Below are 18,496 nucleotides of genomic sequence, written 5' to 3' on the forward strand. Positions count from 1 at the left end.
AGTTGTCCCAAGGAGAATAGCTGCTTGTAACTGGTTGCTAATTACGAGTATGAATGTCAATTAATTCATTTAGCTAATTATCCACTGTCTGGGCATCATGCACCAAAGGACTGTCAAAGATGGGCATATGGTGATGGATCAGAAGGAGGAAGCTGGCTCCTGCCTAGGCTGTCTGGGCAGCCGCGGCTGGGTGCCTGCTCTCCGGGCGTGCTGGGGTGAAGGGGTGTGGGCAGCAGAGAGCTGGAGGAATACAAGAAGCCATAATTACAGCATTGTCCTAACTGGGCCTGGAAAACATCAGCCCTCTCTTTGCGACTTTTGTTTGGAGGCTCAAGCACGGGTCAAGGATCTGAAGTGTTTCTAATTGTGCTGCTCCCTCATACGGGGAGAGGGGGAAGAATCATTTTCCCCGGGTGTAGCAAACCTCTTGATCCTAATCGCCGGCTGCAGAAACAAACAGTCCGGAGGAGGGAGGAAGAGATCCCCGAGGAGCCTCCCTCCTAAAGGTGGTGAGATCTGCTGGAGGACGCTTGTGGTGAGCTGGCCACCCGTGAGCCTCACAGGGCACCTGGGCTGCTGCATGCAGATAGAAAACCATCTTGGTGAAAAAATAAGCCTATTTTCTGTCCCCCCGCAAAGAGAAATGCTGTAAAGGAAACATTGTTTTGTGTAGAGATGGGAGTTAACCGCATTCGGGTGGGCGCGGGTACCCGTAAGGCGTGGGAGAGAGTGGGGGGGGGGAGGGAGCGGAGCAGACACCCCCTCCCCACGCTCAGAAAGCTGCAAATTACACACCACCAGCTGAGCAGGGAATGCTCACTGGGCTCAGGGGCCTCGGACAATGCAAGGAGACGATCTTTTCCCAGAGGGAATCTCCATCACTGTGCTTGGTTCAATCACCTGGTGCTGCCTTCTTCATCCCCCAAAAGCTCTAACTCTCGATGGGCAAACAACATCCAGGCTGGGCCACCAGCTCCACCCTTGCCCATCCCAGCCTTCTCAGAGGTTCTGAGGTGCCTGAACCTCACCTCCTCCTGGGTCTGGGATTTGGATGAGCGTTTCCCATGTCCAGCCTCAGTGCTGCAGGAGCAGCCCCGCCACATCAGACAGTGATGCTCGATGCCCGCCAAGAGCGTTTTGCTCTGCTCCTCTGCTTTGCTATTCTTATTTACCATTATTCCTGCTGAATTTGTTTAATTATTTCACCAAGAGCAGCTCTTGTGCTGCCTGTGCCTGCGAGGAGCTTTGATCAAACTCTTGTACGTCGATTACCAGGGCTTGCTTATGAAAGTGCCTAAATCAAATACAAATAGAAACAACATCTCCCCAAACCCGATGGGCTGTGTCAGTAGCGTGGTGACAGGGCAATTTGCATTTTATTTCCTTGTTAGATAGATATAATCTACTTTTAAAAAGAAAAAAAGTATTATTATAAGCCCTGAGATACTTCAAAGGCAACAGGGCTGAGGTGCAGACTGGCTCCAGAGAAGCTTACAGAGGTTTTCCCTGCCAGCAAGCCTGATGTTGGCACCTGCAGCTGCGGGGGGGGGGGGGGGGGGGGGGGAAATAACATTTTGGGGACAGTTTAAATAGGGGAGGAAATAGCCCAGTGCTGAGTGTGGTGCTGTTGGTACCAAGTGGGCTGGGGGAGCAAATGGGCACCCCTGTGCTGATGTGGTGCCGTCGGTCCCAGTGGGCTGGGGAAGCAGCTCGGCACCCCCGTGCCCCTTACCGGTGTGACTGGGGGAGACGAGGGGCTGATGCACGGGGCTGTGGTGGGGACCCGGGACCTCATCTCAGCAGCTGCTCGCCAGGGAGAGACGGAAGGAAAGGGGCACTACGCTGCTCGGCAGAGCTGCTGGCAGCATGCCGGCTGCTGCCGCGGGGAGGGCAGCTGCGGCCGTGTGCCGGGCCGGGGCAGACTTGCCAGGCGCTACCTTAAGAAGGGCTTCTCCGCGGCGCTGCACAAGGAAGCGGCTGGGGGTGTGCGCTGGCACCGGCCCAGGGCACCCTGCCAGCCTTGGCCTTGCCGCCCGCGCCCGGTGCCGGCCGAGCTCGCAGGTGTCCGGACGCCTCTCCTCCGAGCCCGCCGTCTCCTCGCCACCACCCGCAAATGCTCAGCTTCTTCTGGCTGAGGTGAGGGCCTGGGGGACCGAGGGACATTGGGGACAAGGCTGGGTGTCGCTGAGGCTGGGCGAGCAGGAGCCGTCGCCCGGCGCTGCTGAGGAGGTTCCGTGCTCGGCGCTGGAGCAGTGGCTTGTCCTGGCTTGCGTCCGTGCTGGGTGGCTCTGCCAGCGGGACGATGGGAGGTGAAAGCCCTCCCTCATGCCCACCCTATTCACCTGGGTGATGCCCTCTTGCCCTCGGGGTTTGCAGCGAGCCGTGCTGCAGTTCCATCGTGGCTGGCACGGGCGGCTCGCTGAGGGGGCAGTGTGGGCAGTGGGTGAGAGCCAGAAACCTCAGCCTCCCCCAGGGCTTTCTGTGCGTGCCAGCGTGGGTGCTGGGGACAGGGAGGAGCTTCGGCTTGAATCAGGCTTTTTTCACTTCAAAGTGGTGGACAGATACTTGGGAAGCATGGGCACAGGGCTGCTGGGAATGATGGTGTGGCAAGAAGGGCAGAGGGATGTGCCAGGGCTGGCTTGGGGCAGTGTGGGTGGCTGGATGGGGTGGGTGACATGGTGGTCCTCACTGAGTCGTGGTCTCAACTTCAGTGGCCTCATCTGTGGTGACTAGCACAGTCAAGACCACCAGGATGGACACCACTGCACCACCACAGTGGGTATCCACTGAGTGGTGGTCTTCACCATGGTGATGTCTACTATGGCGGTCTTGTGGGCTTGACCATGGTGGTGTCAACTGTGGTGGTCTCAATTCTATAGCAGATTTCTTCCCAGGGAAGCAGCAGGTGGGTGGCAGGGCAGAGGCACTGTTGGCTGTCCCCATGCTCATGAATCTGGGCCCTGGTAGCTGCAGCTGTAACAGGGTGACATGTGACTCTGCTGTCCCCCTGGACTGGAGGCAGAAGTGCAAGGGTACCTTTGTGCCCCAGACCACTCCTTGAGGGAACTTTGCCCCCATGGCAGCAAACCAAGAGCAGCTTTCCCAGGAGCCTGCGAGCAGCTGGGAGTGGGCAGGAAGTGGCTGGGCAGGGACATGGGTGGGGCTGGGGTCTGTGGGCACAGCTAGGGCTGGGGGTGCTTCACCCAGGGTTGAACCAGGCAGTGGAGAGAGATGTGAGTGGGCTGGAGAGGGTTCTGCTGCATTCACCCTGAGTGAAGGTTTCTTATGGGTGATGGATGTTCAACTGTCAGCCTCTCGTAAGGGGAGTCTTGTAGCCCTGTGCTGCCTTTGGCCCTCAGTTTGCACTTTCCTGGCCCTGTGCCTTGCTTTGCTCCATGAAACTCCGGGGAAAGCACGATGGTCCCAAAAATACCACTCACAAGGTGCCTTGGCCTTTCTTCTGAGCTGGCTGCTCTCCTGGGGTCCTGCCGGGGCCTGCCACAGGGCTCTGACACATTTCTTCACCTTGCTGTGACCCAGCAATTTGGTCTGTCCCATCCCAGAGGTCCCACAAAAGAGCTGGCACCCTGTGTCTCCTTCTGGGTACCTCACTCCATCCTAGCAAACACAGGGTGAAGGAGCTGAGCTGTGCTAGGCATCTCTGCTGCCGCTCGCAGGCACGACTCCTGCTGGAGGAAACATCTCCCCTTGTACAAAACCTGCACATCCCATCCTTGAGAGCACTGGGGCTTTGCTGCTGCTGGCAGGGGCACTGGCAGGCTGGGTTTCCAGAAGAGAACCCTCACTGCCCTGTCGAGGTGGCAACATTTCCCAAAGTAGGTCAGGTTAATATTTTAGCACGTGCAGATTTGCTGTTGCCATGGATATTGCTCCATCAGACACCGATAATCCCCCAGGAGAACTTCATTGTCACCACTTTTCTCCCCCACCCCATCTCCCTCCTTTATTTCTTTAGATATTCCCGGGGGGGGGGGGAGTAGGATGCACCAAAGGGGTGGGACAGGGGTAGGAAACCTGGGCCAGATGAGGGAAGATAGGAATGAGGCATCTGGGAGGTGGGGTGGGAGATCTCCAGGGAGGTGGCTTGAGGTGTGGAACTGCACCACTCTACAAAGAGCCTGCCACAGCCCAGCACTTTGGATCTCTGCCCCAGTTGCACCCTCATGCCTCCCTCCCCTCTGCTGCTTGGGGGTGGCTAAAGCAAACACTCCTCCAGTGGGCTCAAAGACTTGGGGGAGTGACTGTTCTCCTGTACCCTTGCCTGGCATCATGCTGGGGGCTGAAGGACCCAAGTGGGTTTTGCTACCCCAGACTGATGGTCCTCCAGTGATGTCTCGAGGGCCCAGCACCCAGTTTGGCAGCACAGACCATCCTAGAGCCTGTGGGTGCATTGGTGCTGTGAGACACTCCCTGCCAGGACACAGGGGAACAGTGGGTGACAGGGGGTGCCTCTCCCCCAGCATTAAGGAGCTGTTGGGGTGTGTGTCCCTCTCCTCCTCATAGCACCACCTGGTTTGCTCTAGGAGCTCCTTATGCCTTTGGCCATGCAGGAAGTGAGCGTGGCAGGCGGCTAGGAATGTACTCTGCCATGAGGGTTGTTTTCTTCCCTAATGCAAACTTTTTCTTTCTTTCTTTCCTTTTTTTTTTTTGTTTTGTTTTTGTTTTGCTAGAAGTGGGTCACTCGAGGGGTGACAGAGTAAGAGCATCATTGCCTGGGTACTGCATCCCGTTGCCATGGTGACCCAAGGGCTGCATCAGTCAACAGCTTTAAAATTGTGACAGCTGAGTGAGGCTGAAGATTTTAATGAGAACAGACACTTGCTTGCTGAGTTTCAATAACCTAATACTCTATAAATACGCCCTGGCTGAAGGGTTCTGGGGCTCTCTGGTGATGTCAGGGCAGGAGCCACACCGCTCCCCCTCCCCTGGACAGAGTGGGAGTATGGGCTGGGGTCACCTCAGAAATAGCTGGGAGGGCAAATGCAAAGCAGGCAGCTCTTTCACCCTCCCCCCCCGGCCCCGATAACTCATCCCAGGGGACAAGGTGACACAGTTGCACTCAAGAGCAGGTTTGGGTTTCCTGATAGAGCCTGAAGCACATTGCTCTCTGGTGTTGGCTGTGGCCAGGGGGTGTGACAGGGTCAGCTCTGGCCGCTGTCACCACCTGTGCCTGAAAGAAAGCAAACCCAGGGAGCAGATCCAGCTTGCTAAACAGCAGAGCAACTCTTGCACTAGGTTCTTGCGAGGGTGGGTGAGTCATAGCAAGCTCCCAAGCCTCAACAGCAAGTCTGGAGAGGTCATGGCTCTAGGGAAAGCAACGTTCAGTGCTGCTGAGGCAGGTGTGGGTGGCTTTGAGACGTTCAGTGGTGCCACTTGGAGCCATCAGTGTCTCTTGGAGCACCCTCATTTTGTCCCAGCCACGATGAGCTTGTGCCATGTGATGCTCTGGTGCTGGCTGCAGCTTCCACCTTCCTGTTACTGTGCCAAAGCCGACTGGTCCCACCGGTGCCCCTTCAGCCTTGGGGAAGGAGCCACCACCTCTGGCAGCCCAGCTGGATCCATGTGGGAGCAGGATATTTGCTGGAACAGCTGCAGGCAATGCAAGGGTCTGTTGATGTTGTGTTTAAAAGGAAACTGTAAACAGAAATCTTCTTCCACTTGTTCCTGCTGCAGCTCCCAGGCTGCCTCCCCTTGCAATGCCACCCCTGTTTCCAGCCGCGACATGGTGGCAGTGCCTCTGGCCAGGGAGTCCGCGGGCACACAAGGGCACAGGCTGTCCTTGGGGGATGCCAAGCCTTCACAACGCAGGGCGCAGTGGTGCCGCCGGCAACGCGCCCTTCCCATTTGCTGTCCCTGGTACCACCCGCCAGCAGCGCAAGTCCTGCCCACTGCCAAAAATATGCCCCTGGCTGTCTTGTGACCACGGCGGTGTCACCGTGCTGGCCGGACGCAGCTGTCTGACACACGTGGTGACACGGAAAATATGGAGCCAGCATGGAGGACCGAGGGATGGGCCGTGGCGCCGTGTCCTGGGCCCAGCCCAGCACCCCCGAATGGCTGGGGCTCTTTCCATCACAGCCGCTGGGCGCCGGAGCTGCTCTGTGAGGAACGGCAGGTGCTGGCCCTGCCCCTGCCTTTCTTTTGGCTCCGGCAGCTCTTTCAGTAGCTGCTGGTGAGAGGCCAGTGGTGTGGGGAGGGACAGCAGCGTGGGGTGCAGGGACCTGCCCTATGCACTGCCTGGCCCTTGCTGGGGGACAGCCGTGGGTGTCCTCCACCCCTGGCACTGCCAGTTCTTCTCTAACCGGAGCCACTCTTCTCCTTTCCAGGTGTCTCTTAAAAACAGTCAAGGAGAGTATTGTAGCTCCTGAAGAGATCTTGAGGTTCTGTTGCGATGGCCTCCAGGTACCCCTTGTGCTGGGCAACTAACCTCAGGGCTCCCTGTTGTGTCAGTGCCTACTAACCAAGGCTGTGCCATGCAGATGTCACCTCATGCCAGGAGCTGCTCCCAGCCCTGCACTGGCTCCAGTTGCATCCACCCCCCTGCATCCCTCATCAGCATCCCCAGGCTCTTGCTGGCTACCATGGAGTCAGGGCTGCTCCTGTGGCTCACCAACTTCCCCCCCTACAATTTGGAAGTGACAAGCACCAGGAAAACGACTGCCAGGAGCTTCGGCCAGGCTGGCTGCTGGCTCTGCAGCAAGCAGCTTGGGAGCTCTTTACATTGCTGTCTCATACCCCAGAGCTGCTGGCTTCCCAAAATATCTCCGTGGGCCTCGTGTAGGCACCTCGTCACTGTCAAACAGCCCAGGAGATTCGCAAAGGGGCTCGGAGCCCTCTGGGGGGGCTCTGCCAGCCAGGCCTTTGTCTCACTCTGGGATGGGGGAGCCTTTGCTGCAGGCTTGGCTTGCCGTGTTCACTGCCGTCTCCGCGAAGCCGAGGTTTGTGCCGTCCCTGGGATGTCGTGTACCAGTAGCTATGGAAACGGAGGTTAGACCCGTGAGAGAAATGCTATTCTGAGAGGCGCGGAGCTCGGGCTAGTCGGGAAAGCTTCGTTTTCAGCCCAAGCCCATCTTCAAACCAGTCTGGGTAAAGCAAAGGGCAAAGAAGCTGCTGCAGTGGGGCTCCGGCAGCAAGCGCTGCAAGCGGGGCCGCGGTGGGAGCAGAGCGGAAGGAAGGGCTGTGACGAAGCCCAGACGGCTCCTCGTGTCTCCTCAATTACTCACCAGGCTAACCGAGTTCACCCCTTGTGTAACGCGGCTCACTTGACATCTCCTCAGCTACTTTTCTTGCCGCCACAGTTGCAACAGCAGCTGCTCTCTCGACCCTCCTCCCAGGCGAGAGCAGTGCCACGTCCAGCAAACGGTGAAGCCAGCCAGGACCGCATGTGGCTGCACAGACCCCCCCAAGCCCCAGGATGCTTCCCCTCCCTGATGCTTGTAAACTGCTTTCAGTGTTTCGTTCGGCAGAGGGGGGTGTTGGGAGCCCAAACCCACCCTTTGTTGCAACGACCTAACCCCAAAGCTGTCAGGGGAGCAAATGTCCTTCCCAGGCAAGTGGTGGACTTTGGGAGGGGTTTTGCAGAGTTTTCAGGAGGAAGCAGCTGGGTTGGGTGGTAAATGGCCTGGAAACCTGCAAGGACCACCCATGGTGCTCTTTTTTGAGGGATTTTTTTCCCCTTTTGGCTGAGGGCATCACACTTTGGTGATGGGTTGGCTGGGGTTTCCCAAAACCATAGGATTGTTTGTGCTGGGAAGGACCTTTTCAATCACCAAGTACAGCTGTGAATCCAGCCCTGCCAAGTCCACCATATCCCTCAGCACCACATCTGCATGCTTGTTAAATCCCTTCAAGGATGGTGACTCCACCACTTCCCTGTTGCATGTCTTGGCAACCCTTCTGGTGAAGAATTTTTTTCCTGATGTCCAGCCTAAACCTCCTCTGGTGCAGCTTGAGGTCCTGTCACTTGTTACTCAGGAGAACAGCCTGACCCCCACCTCACCACAGCAGCAATTGGCCAGGAGGGGCACTGCCATTCTGAGGTGGATTAGAAGGGCTGTGGTTAGTAGGGCGAGAGGTTCTCCTGCCCCTCTGTGCTGGTGAGGCCACATCTGGAGTACTGTGTCCAGTGCAAGAGGGACATAGAACTGCTTGAGAGAGTCCAGCACACAAAGATGTGAAGGGAATGGAACAGCTCTGTTAGGAGCTGGGGCTGTGCTGCTGGGTGGAGACTGAGAGGTGACCTCATTAACGTTCATAAAGATGTGCAGGTGAGTGCCAGGAGGCTGGAGCCAGGCTCTGCTGGCTGATGCCCAGTGACAGGACAAGGGGCACTGGGTAGAAGCTGAGGTATAAGAAGTCTCATGGGGAAGGATTTTTTCCCTGTGAGGGTGACAGAGCCTGGCACAGGCTGCCCGGAGGGGCTGTGGAGTCTCCCTCTCTGCAGATATTCCAAACCCACCTGGATGTGTTACTGTGTGATCTGCTCTGGGTGATGCTGCTCTGGCAGCAGGGGTGGACTGGATGAGCTTTGGAGGTCCCTTCCAGCCCCTGGCATGCTGTGATTCTGTGATCCTTTCAGGTGCTAGTTTTGGTGGTGCCTGAAGCTGTGCAGGGCTGAGGGTCCCACCAGCTTCTGCCTGACCTTGCGTGGGTCACGGTTTTCTTGGGGGATTTTCCTCCCCTTAGGTGAACGAAATTCTCCTTCTCCCGCAGGGCTCAACCTCTCCATCGTGTGTCCGGGAGCCAAGGGACGAGACGCCGGGGACCATGGCGAGCCCCTCGCCCACCCTCAACCCCACCGAGGTGCAGATGAGCCAGCTGGTCCTGCCCTGCCACACCAACCACCGCGGCGAGCTCAGCACCGGCCAGCTGCTCAAGTGGATCGACACGGCCGCCTGCCTCTCCGGTGAGCCGCCGTGCTGCGGGGCCGGGAGGGAAGGGACCTGGCGGCGTCCCCGGAGGCAGCGTGCCCGGCGGGCCAGTGCCGATCCTCGGAGCTGACGCCAGCTGGGCACCCACGTCCTGCCTTTCTGCTGAGTAATTGGGGCGGGACAGGCGCTGCAGCGGGCACCCTTGCGCGGGGACAGGTGGAAATCGATGCCTGCTTCTTACAAAACACTGCCCTGCTTCGTCCAAAACGCTGCCCTTTTCCTTGTCTGGTGCCCAGGGCACAGCGAGATCCCAGGCGTTCCGGCAGGGAGATCTGCAGCTAGATCAGGCTACTCAGACCCCTGACCTTGGGTGTTTCCCAGGAGGGGCCATCTACCACCACTCTGGGCAACCTGTGCAAGTGATGCTTCTTCATACCTAGTCAGAATCTCCTCTTCGTTTAGAACCATCACCCCCTATCCTGTCACAACAGGCCCTGGTCAAAAGTTCGTCCCCATCTTTCTTACAGGTCCCTTTAAGTACAGAAAAGAACAGAATGAGGTCTTCTGGAGCCTTCTCTTCTGCAGGCTGAGCAGTGGCAGAGCTCACCAGAGTGGCCACCCTGCCAAGCATGCCACAGGCCACTGAGCATGAGGAGGCTGTGCAGGAAAATGGGTGACGTCCTGCAGTGTGAGAAGGTTCTTGGGGCAGTGTTGCAGTCCGAGGCTCCTGGGGCCCCAAGGAAAGGCTGGGGCGGCAAGGGAGCTTTCAGGTGCTTGCTGTGCACAGGCAGGTGAGGCAGGCTGCCCGCGGGCAGCGTGCCTCCGACTTACAGCCCACCCCAAACCACGCTGCTGCAGCACGGAGCACCCCCAGCCTCCGGGAAAGTGTGACACGAGCAGGGCAGGGGGCTCAGCCGGGCCTCAGTAGCCCCGGGGCAGGGGCCTGACGTGGTTTGCTTTCCCCTTCCAGCCGAGAGACATGCCGGCTGCCCCTGCGTCACCGCCTCCATGGATGACATCTACTTTGAGCACACCATTAGGTAAATGCTCTGCTCTGTAGGGGAGGTGGGTGGGGGTTTTGCCCCATCCGCTGGGTGCAATGTGGGCGGGGGGGCTGGAGCTGGGGCAGGGAGCAGCGTGTTTGTAAAGGGAGGAGCTGTGGTGGCAGTACCAGGCTCACGGGACAGCCAGGGGCTGCTGCTCCAGCTCTGCACTGATTCATCTGCTGTCTGGGTACCTGGGGAACTGCTGCTGAGTTGGCTTCCCGGTATTTCCCCTGACCCCACTCCTCCCTGGCTTTGCTCAAGGAACAGCTCCCCACTCAGAGCTCTGTAGAACTTCGGTCTTGCAAACCGTGCCTCTGCAGCAGCCCTCCGGGTGGCTGGCCTGTGGCTAGGCTCACCCACCCCCGTGCTGGCTGCTGGAGGGTGCTTGAGCATCACTTAGTGAGATGCAGCAGGCATTGCCTGGCCAAAATCCTCTCCAAAGCTTGTCCTAGCACCCTCTTAGGCATGCTGCCTAGAAGCTTCCCACCATGCAGGGAACCATGCAGGGGACCAGTGTCTCCCCACTCAGGATAGAGACCACTGTGGGCACCCAGGTTGGGTGCTGGGGTCCCAGGCTGTTGGCTGGTTTGTTTGGTGCCAGAAGTCCAACTCATGCTTGGGTTTCACCCTTATCACCAGGAAACATCAAAGTCCCACTTTCTCCATCTCATGTCAGATATTGTGGTGCTGGGGGGATGGCAAACCACTGGCAGAGGCTGGAGCGCCCATCAGGTGGCACCACTGGAAGTGATGCCCTGCACTAAGTGAGTTTGCCGAGTGCAGCAGCCAGCACCTCATGCCTCCAGCTCGTGGGGTGGCTTTTCCTGGGAAGCTTTACTTTGTAGGTTTTGGGAGGGGCAGGGTGGACCTGAAACTTGTTCCAGGAGGTTAAATCAAGTCCTTGGAGGCATTTGCCTCTCGGCAGGGGTGTGCCAGGCATTGCTCCAAGGGTCAGGGGATTTGTGCTGCTCCTGGCTCACATCCCACTTGCTGTGGTCCAACTTAACGCTCTGAGCAAGGGGCCTGACAGGAATTGCTTGCAGAGCTGTTTGAAGGCAGAGGAGTTTCGGCGCTGCTTGCTGTCTGCTCTCCTCCTGGCACAGCTGTTTGTGATTTCTGCTGCCCTCCCACTGCGAGGGAGGGGTAGGGAGGAGCTGCAGGAGCTTGGGGACACAGAGCAGACCCAAAAACATCACTGACATAAAAACTCACCACTGGGGCTTTAGATGCTTCCCATCCCTCAGCTCTGCTGCAAGGAAATGCCTCCTCCCAGGAGGGCTGCCTCTGCCCTGCAGCCAGGGTTTGTGTGCATTTTGTGGCACCAGCCTGCACTGCTTGAGAGAAGACAAAGTGTCTTAGTGTGCTCTTCTGACAGGACAGGGGTTACTGGTTTTAGACTAAGAGATTGAGATTCAGACTAAATAAAATGAAGACAGTTTTTATGCTGAGGGCAGTGAAACACTGGCACCATTTGCCCAGGAGGTGGTGGATGCCCCATCCCTGGAAACATTCCAGGTCAGCTTGTATTGGGCTCTGAGCAGCCTGATCCAGTTGCAGATGTCCCTGCTGACTGCAGAGGTGTTGGACTAGATGACCTTGAAAGGTCCCTTCCAACCCAACCCCTTCTGTGTCTGTATGATTTTGGGGCTGTGACACAAAGGGGCAGGGCTGCCAGCACAGCTGCCCAGAGCCCTGCCCCTGCTGGCTCCTTCTTCTTGCACTAGCCAGCCGCGGGTGAGCCCTGCTGGGGCTCACCAGAGGAGCAGTGTCTGGTATGGACCTCTGCAGCCCTAGAGCAGCCAGCCTCGTGTGTGAGTTGGGAGCCGTAACCCCACTGACGCAGCACGGCCTCTGAGCTGCACCAGGCTGCTCACCTAACCCTGCTAACCCCGTGGCACAGGGCTGCTGCTCGGGGCGGGCACCAGCCCGGCTTCCTGCCACCTCTGTGCCAGCCAGAGCCAACGTGCAAAGTGTGTCGAGCAGCTGGAGATGCTCACAGCCATCTGAATCCAAAAGTCACACATGGGGCAAGGGGGAACTTATGGTGCCAAAGAACACACTGTAAGGTCCTGCATCTGCAACCCTTAGCATCAGTCCAAGCTGGGGGATGCTGAGGTTGAGAGCAGCCCTGCAGAGAAGGACCTGGGGGTGCCAGTGGGTGAGAAGCTGGACAGGAGCTAGCAGTGGGCACTTGCAGCCCAGAAAACCAATAGCAGCCTGGGCTGCATCAAAAGCAGTGTGCCCAGCAGGCTGAGAGAGAGGATTCTGCTGCTCTGCTCTGGTGAGACCTCATCTTGAGATACTGTGTCCAACCACGAAATCTGCAACACAGGAAGGACATGGACCTCCTGGAGCAGGTCCAGAAGAGGGTCACAAAGACGATCAGAGAGTTGGAACTATTCTCCTACAAAGAGAGGCTGTTCAGCCTGGAGAAGGCTCTGAGGAGACCTTAGAACTGCATTTCAGTATCTGAAGGGGACCTAGAGGAAGGCTGAGGAGGGACTGTTTAGAAGGTCTTGTAGTGATAGGACAAGAGGCAACAGTTTAAAGTGGAGCGGAGTGACTCATCAGCATCCCAGACCCAGGCACCTGTTTGCATGCAGATGCTCAGGGGTGACAGCTCACTGCCAGGCTGGACACCTGTGGGCTCCCGTGGCTGGGAGGAAGCCATCCCATGTCCTGCTGGCCACCCCAGCATAACCCCACTGTCCCAGGCAGCTGCTACCACAGTTGGCTGTGAGCCATAACACCACTGGCACCTCAGTGGGGACCCACCCAATGCCAGTATAATGCTGGATAACCACAGCCCCTTGATAACTCCCATCTGCTTTCTCTTCTCTCCTGTTTTTCAGCGTTGGGCAAGTTGTCAACATCAAAGCCAAAGTGAACAGAGCCTTTAACTCCAGCATGGAGGTAGGTGTGCAGCCCCACCCCTGCCCCTGTCCCCTTCACCCTGTGCCCATTCAGCACAGCCAGATGCAGCATCCCCAGATCCTTCTGTGGCTCCCAGCTGTGATCCCACATGTGCTTGGTGGAAAGCGGGTCCCTAGGGCAGCAGAGCCAGCTCTCAGGGGTGCTGTGCCCTCTCCTAGGTGGGTATCCAGGTGAGCTATGAGGACCTGTGCAGCGGGAAGCACTGCAGCATCTGCAAGGCTTATGCCACCTTCGTGGCACAGGATCCCTCTGGCAGCAAGGTGGGTGATGGCTGTGGAGGGCCTGGTTGGTAGGAGTGAGGAAAATGGGGAGAGCAGGGGTGGGCTGGGCCTAGCTTCCCACCATGGCACATGTCATCACTTCGTGCCTAGCTGCACGTGATTGAGTTGGCAATTCCTTGTCTCAGGTGCGTGGGGTACTGGCCTCAGTCCTGCTCTGGGCATGCAGACCACCTGCCTGCTGCTCCCATCCCCTCCTTTTTCCCCCCGGAGGGCATGGATGTACCTCATCACCAGTGCTGCAGGATGACTCCTTGGCATCAGTGCCCATCCCTACCGTGTGACATCTCCCAGGGGATCCCTATTCCTTGCCCTCTGGCCCCTCCAGGAGCAGCTACAGTGCACCCCAGGAGGGGGCATCGCTGGCTGTGCCAGGGGCACACAGGGTGCCTCAGGCATGCGTGGCAGTGCTCAAAGGGTCCCTGCCTTCTGCAGCGGAGCTGTCCCCTTTGTAGGTGAGGCTGAAGGCGCTGACCCCGCAGACGGAGGAGGAGAAGCTGGAGCACAGCATCGCTGCCGAGCGGCGCCGCATGCGCCTGGTCCACAAGGACACCCTCAAGGATCTCCTCATCCGCAGCCCCCGTGAAACTGGTACCGTGCTCCACAGCCTCACCTTCCAGCCCCCGAAGAGCCCCAGCACCCGCCAGTGACACCTTCCTTCCGCGGCTGGATGCTGGGCTGGGGCATTAAGGGTCCTTTGGGGCAGCTCTAGCCATGGAGTGGGGGATCAGCCTCACCATCTCATAGCTCCCAGCCTGGCAGCTGCTGCAGCGGGAGGGTGGCTGCAGGGAAGGAAGCTGAGGGCTGGTGGGACGCTGGCAGTGAGGGTCCCTCCGGGTGATAGGCTGAACCCTGCTCTCCCCCCGTGGCAGAGCTGGAGACACGGGACGGCAGCGCAGCGGTGCCAGCGGAGAAGACTCGAGTGGAAAGCGTGGAGCTGGTGCTGCCCCCACATGCCAACCATCAGGGAAACACCTTCGGTGGGCAGATCATGGCCTGGATGGAGAACGTGGCCACCATTGCAGCCAGGTAATCCAGCAGGGATTCGGGAGGGAGATAGCATGCCTGGAGGGGACCCACAGCCAGAGCAGTGTCTGGCTGTGCCGAGCCACGTCTGGGTTGTAGGGACCCTCCAAAGGGATGGTCCCCAGCACACCACTTTTGAGCAGTGCCACACATGGGGTCCCATGGGTGCATGGTGTTGGAGGACTCCAGGGAAGGGCTCACACTCACCACAGTCTGCTTATTGTCCCTTCTTGTGGCTGGTGTTGGTGGTTGAAATCCAGGGGTAACATTTTTTGGGGTCTCCTCAGCTCTGGATGGTCAGGGAGGGTCCGTAGGCCTGCCAGGACATGGGGTGCTGACCAGGGGGCTAATGCCTTCTCCCTGCAGCCGCCTGTGCCATGCCCACCCTACGCTGCAAGCCATTGAGATGTTCCACTTTCGGGGACCATCACAAGTTGGGGACCGTCTGGTGCTCAAAGCCATTGTCAACAACTCCTTCAAAAACAGGTGGGTGCCACTGCTGAGGGGCTCCCCTCCCACCCTCCTGGCAGCTCCCCACAGCCTCACCCCTTCTTCTCTGCCTGTTCCCCTGCAGCATGGAGGTGGGGGTCTGCGCCGAGGCGTACGGCCAGGAGATGTCCGGCAGCCGGAGGCACATCAACAGCGCCTTCATGACCTTCGTGGTGCTGGACCAGGAGGGCCGGCCCCGCTCCCTGCCGATGGTGGCCCCTGAGCCAGGGGTAGGGCTGGGCAAGGCTGGGCTGCCTTCTCCCTGCGGCTGTGGCATGGGGCGCCGGGAATGGCACTCAGCCCTGTTGACTTCATCTATTTCTATCCCATGTACCAGGAGGGAGAGAGGAGGTACAGAGAAGCCAGTGCTAGGAAAAAAATTCGTCTGGACCGGTGAGCGGAAAAAGCGAGTGGGGTGTGGCACCGGGGAGGGAGCAGAGGGATACTGGCACTGGGGGACTGCCGTGGGTGGTCTGTGTCCCACCAGCAGGGAAATTGTCCCTTTTCCTGCAGCAAATATGTCGTCTCCTGCAAACAGACTGAGGTGCCGCTCTCCGTGCCCTGGGACCAAAGCAACAAGGTAGGGCACTGCCCCCTGGGAGTGGCTGACTCTGACCCCCTGCCGCCCCTCACCTTCTGCCCCTGCCCCTGCCCCAGGTTTATCTGAGCTACAACAACGTCTCTGCGCTGAAGACGCTCATAGCCAAAGCCAACTGGGCACTGGCCAGAGAAAAGGAGAAGGTACCAAAGCCTGCCCCGTCCCCCCGCGTGGCTGCTTGCCGCCCAAGCCTGGGCAGCCCAGGGGCTGGGTGCTGCTGAGAGTGTCCCAGCCCTGCCCTGTGCTCCCCGAGGTGCGGTTGTACACGCTGGAGGAGGACAAGTTCCTGTCCTTCCGCATCGAGGTCTCCGTCTGCATTGCTGCCAACCAGGCCTTCTCCCTGCTCTCCGACCTGCGGCGCCGGCACGAGTGGGACAGCCACTACACGTGAGTGCCGTGGGGACCCAACCCACTCCCTGAACTGGGGCGTGCTGGCGAGTGTCCCTTTGGGCTTTCCTGGGAGCAAGCTTCCCTCAGAGACATCGGCGCTCCTGAAGGCCTCTCGCCATATGTCCCTTTTCTGGCTCCCCCGGGGCCAAGGGCTGCACTCTGCTGCAGAAAACATCTCGTTTGGGCCCCCCCGAAGGTTCTGGGGGGTGATGAGCTGCAGTGGGACTTCCCTGACCAGTGCCCTGTTGCCTGGCAGGAGCGCTGAGCTGGTACAGCAAGTTGACGATGACGACATGATCTACCACGTGGTGACCCAGGCGCTCAGCCACGAGAACAAGCCGCAGGACTTTGTCATCCTGGCATCCCGACGGAAGCCCTGCAGCAAGGGGTAACCAGCCCTGTCCTGACCCCCTGCTCACCGCCCTCTGGGCTGCACCAGCTCACAAGGATCTCTCCTCCCCAGGGACCCCTTCGTGGTGGCCTTCCGCTCTGTGACGCTGCCCACTCACCCTGCCAGCGCCAGCTTCACGCGCGGGGAGACGCTCTGCTCCGGCTTCTGCATCTGGCCAGAGTCGGAGGAGATGAGCAAGGTGGGATGCTGTGGCCCTGGTGTCTGGTCACCTCACCTGCACCCCGTCAGGGAGGCTGCCCCGTCCCCACATGCCGCTGCTCACCCTCTCTCATGCCTTGCAGGTAGCTTACTACAACCAGGCTACGCCAGGGTTCCTGAACTACGTCACCACCAACGTGGCAGGACTGTCCTCCAACTTCTGTGCCACATTCGAAGCCTGTGAGAAGTTCCTGCTAAAGAACAAGGAGCACCTGACCGTGCGGCTGTAGCAGCTCCAGAGCCACGGCACTCCTGCAGGCAGACAGACAGAAGAGACAGACGAGGGGACACCTCCGTGGTGGAAGAGAATGTGGGATGCTGGATTCAGACTCTGCCTCCCCGGGGGCTTGGCCTGAGTGAGGTGCCAGGGGCTGGGGCAAAGGGGCATGGCTGCACCCTCCACTGTCGTGTCCTGTCTTCTCTTCTCTTCCTCCTTTCTCTTATTTATGTAGGAATTTTGTAAGCTGATGTACTGGACTTGGTTTTCTAAGTCACTTAACACTACTTGAATCTTTGTTTGATCCTAAGTCTTCCTCAAACAGATTTCCTTCCTCCCCGCCCCCCCAGTACTTCTTTATGGGTGAAACTGGTCGCCCTTGAGACAGCAGAGGGGAGAGGGAGCAATGATGTGGGGAGGTTGTCGTGGCCATCTTCGGTGTGGGGGTGGCTGGCACAGCATCCTACTCCTCCCATGGATGCCCAGTGCTGCTCCTTCTCCAGGGCAGGGCTGGCAAACAGCCTCAGTTCATGCTGGGCCTAAATAGTCCACCCCATGGGACAAAAACACATCGAAAGGGAAAGTGCCTGTGTGCCCCGGGCGAGTATCTGCTCTAGAGGTCACTCTGCAACTGCCTGGCCAGTGAGCACAGGGTGAGGCCCACACACCTGCAGCACACCCCCAGCAGGTGCCATTTCCCTGGGTGAGGTGGGGACAAGGCTGCTGGGGGTCACCCGTGGGCACGGGGAGTCCTTTGAAGCAGGACTGTGGGCTGCGTGAAGGCAGGCGTCCACCTGCAAGTGGTTTTGGGGCACTGCCTGCAGGGATTGCCACCACAGCAGGGGCTGGTGCAGACCTAAGGGGTTGTCCCTTGTCCCCATCTGTTGGGTGCACCAACACCTTGAGTGGTAAACCCCAAACACCTTCAGGGGTGCTGGAAAGTAAAATGGAAAAAGCCAAATCTTGTAGTACTAGGCCTGAGCAAGGCTGCTGAGGGCACAGAGAGCAGCTGCTGAAACCCAGAGTCTCAAAGGCACTGGCACCTGCCCCTACCTGTGCCGAGCACTAATGACCTGAGTGCCTCTGGTGGTGTTCCTGCGCTGCAGGAAAGCCACTGAAACGCAGGGTGGGTGACAAGAAGGGCTGCCCATCACTCACCCCAGGGGATGTCTGCCTTCAGCCTCAGGCCTCCTGAGAGCCCCCTGCCAGGCTTTTCTGGGTCCTGTAGCCAGAAGTTTTCTGATGGCACTGAGGTTTCTGGAAGGCTTGCTGCCTGCTGGGAAGAGAAGGAGCCCCTGCAGCCCTTGTGCAGGCAGGGCTGTGGGCACAGCAGGTTAAACAGCACCTGTGCCCTCACCTTTGCTACCAGATCCCCCAGGCTCTTAACCCCGAGAAAGGGTTTTCCTTGCAGAGCTGAACCATGAGCAGCTGATGCTGATGGTGCTCGGCGTGAGATGAAGCTGGGGGGCAGCAGAAAGGGGCGGAATCTTTTCTAGGCACCTTCTGCAACGCACGACCCGACAGAGTTCCTCTGCCAACCAAACTGCCCACCAGGTTTATGAACAGGAGCTGCCAGGCAGCAGCTCGGACCCCTGGAGCAGCCATAAGCTCCTAGTCTCTGCCACATCTCTGATCATAAACGTTCCCCGAGCGAGGCTTGGCACAGCGCTGCCCCGACCCTCCCCTGCTGCGCTTCCACCACAAGACAAAGCTGTCTCCAGCTGGGCGTGGTACGAACCATTCCCTTTCTGGAGAGCCCTCTCACCTCCGAACTCCGAGCAACCCTGCCTCCGAAACCCTTCCACCTACCGTTAGAAACGGCTGCCGCTCGACCAAGCGCAGGGAGCGATGCGTTCACCCGAGCATTAAACTTTAACTGACCTCTGCTTCTCCTGTGTGCTTTGTCCCACGCAGCCCTGGCTGGGTGCAGGGTGATGGAGAAAGACAGACCTGGAGGCTGGGAGCTGCAAGGCAGTGCAGTACCTCATGGTTTATGTGCACGCTGGAGAAAAACTGT

General features: G+C 58.7%; 1 protein-coding gene across 3 annotated transcripts; it reads left to right on the plus strand.

Annotated features, from left to right (window-relative positions):
* Positions 1–1,969: 1,969 nt before the first annotated feature.
* On the plus strand, positions 1,970–18,365 carry ACOT11 (acyl-CoA thioesterase 11). Of its 3 annotated transcripts, none has more exons than XM_064146908.1 (17): positions 1,997–2,136; positions 6,348–6,423; positions 8,734–8,926; positions 9,862–9,931; positions 12,790–12,850; positions 13,030–13,131; positions 13,605–13,740; positions 14,022–14,178; positions 14,542–14,661; positions 14,750–14,894; positions 15,002–15,057; positions 15,178–15,244; positions 15,322–15,405; positions 15,516–15,649; positions 15,909–16,040; positions 16,116–16,242; positions 16,346–18,365. In XM_064146908.1, the coding sequence occupies exons 1-17, from the start codon at positions 2,114–2,116 to the stop codon at positions 16,490–16,492; spliced, it is 1,830 nt and encodes a 609-aa protein (XP_064002978.1). In that variant the 5' UTR covers positions 1,997–2,113; the 3' UTR covers positions 16,493–18,365. The 3 variants fall into 3 exon arrangements, with proteins under 3 accessions (XP_064002980.1, XP_064002978.1, XP_064002979.1); XM_064146909.1 differs by lacking the exon at positions 1,997–2,136 and adding an exon at positions 5,605–5,627; XM_064146910.1 differs by lacking the exon at positions 6,348–6,423 and having other exon boundaries at positions 1,970–2,136.
* Positions 18,366–18,496: the final 131 nt, after the last annotated feature.

The sequence above is a fragment of the Pogoniulus pusillus genome, chromosome 8 (genome assembly GCF_015220805.1).
Source record: "Pogoniulus pusillus isolate bPogPus1 chromosome 8, bPogPus1.pri, whole genome shotgun sequence".
NCBI lineage: Eukaryota > Metazoa > Chordata > Aves > Piciformes > Lybiidae > Pogoniulus > Pogoniulus pusillus.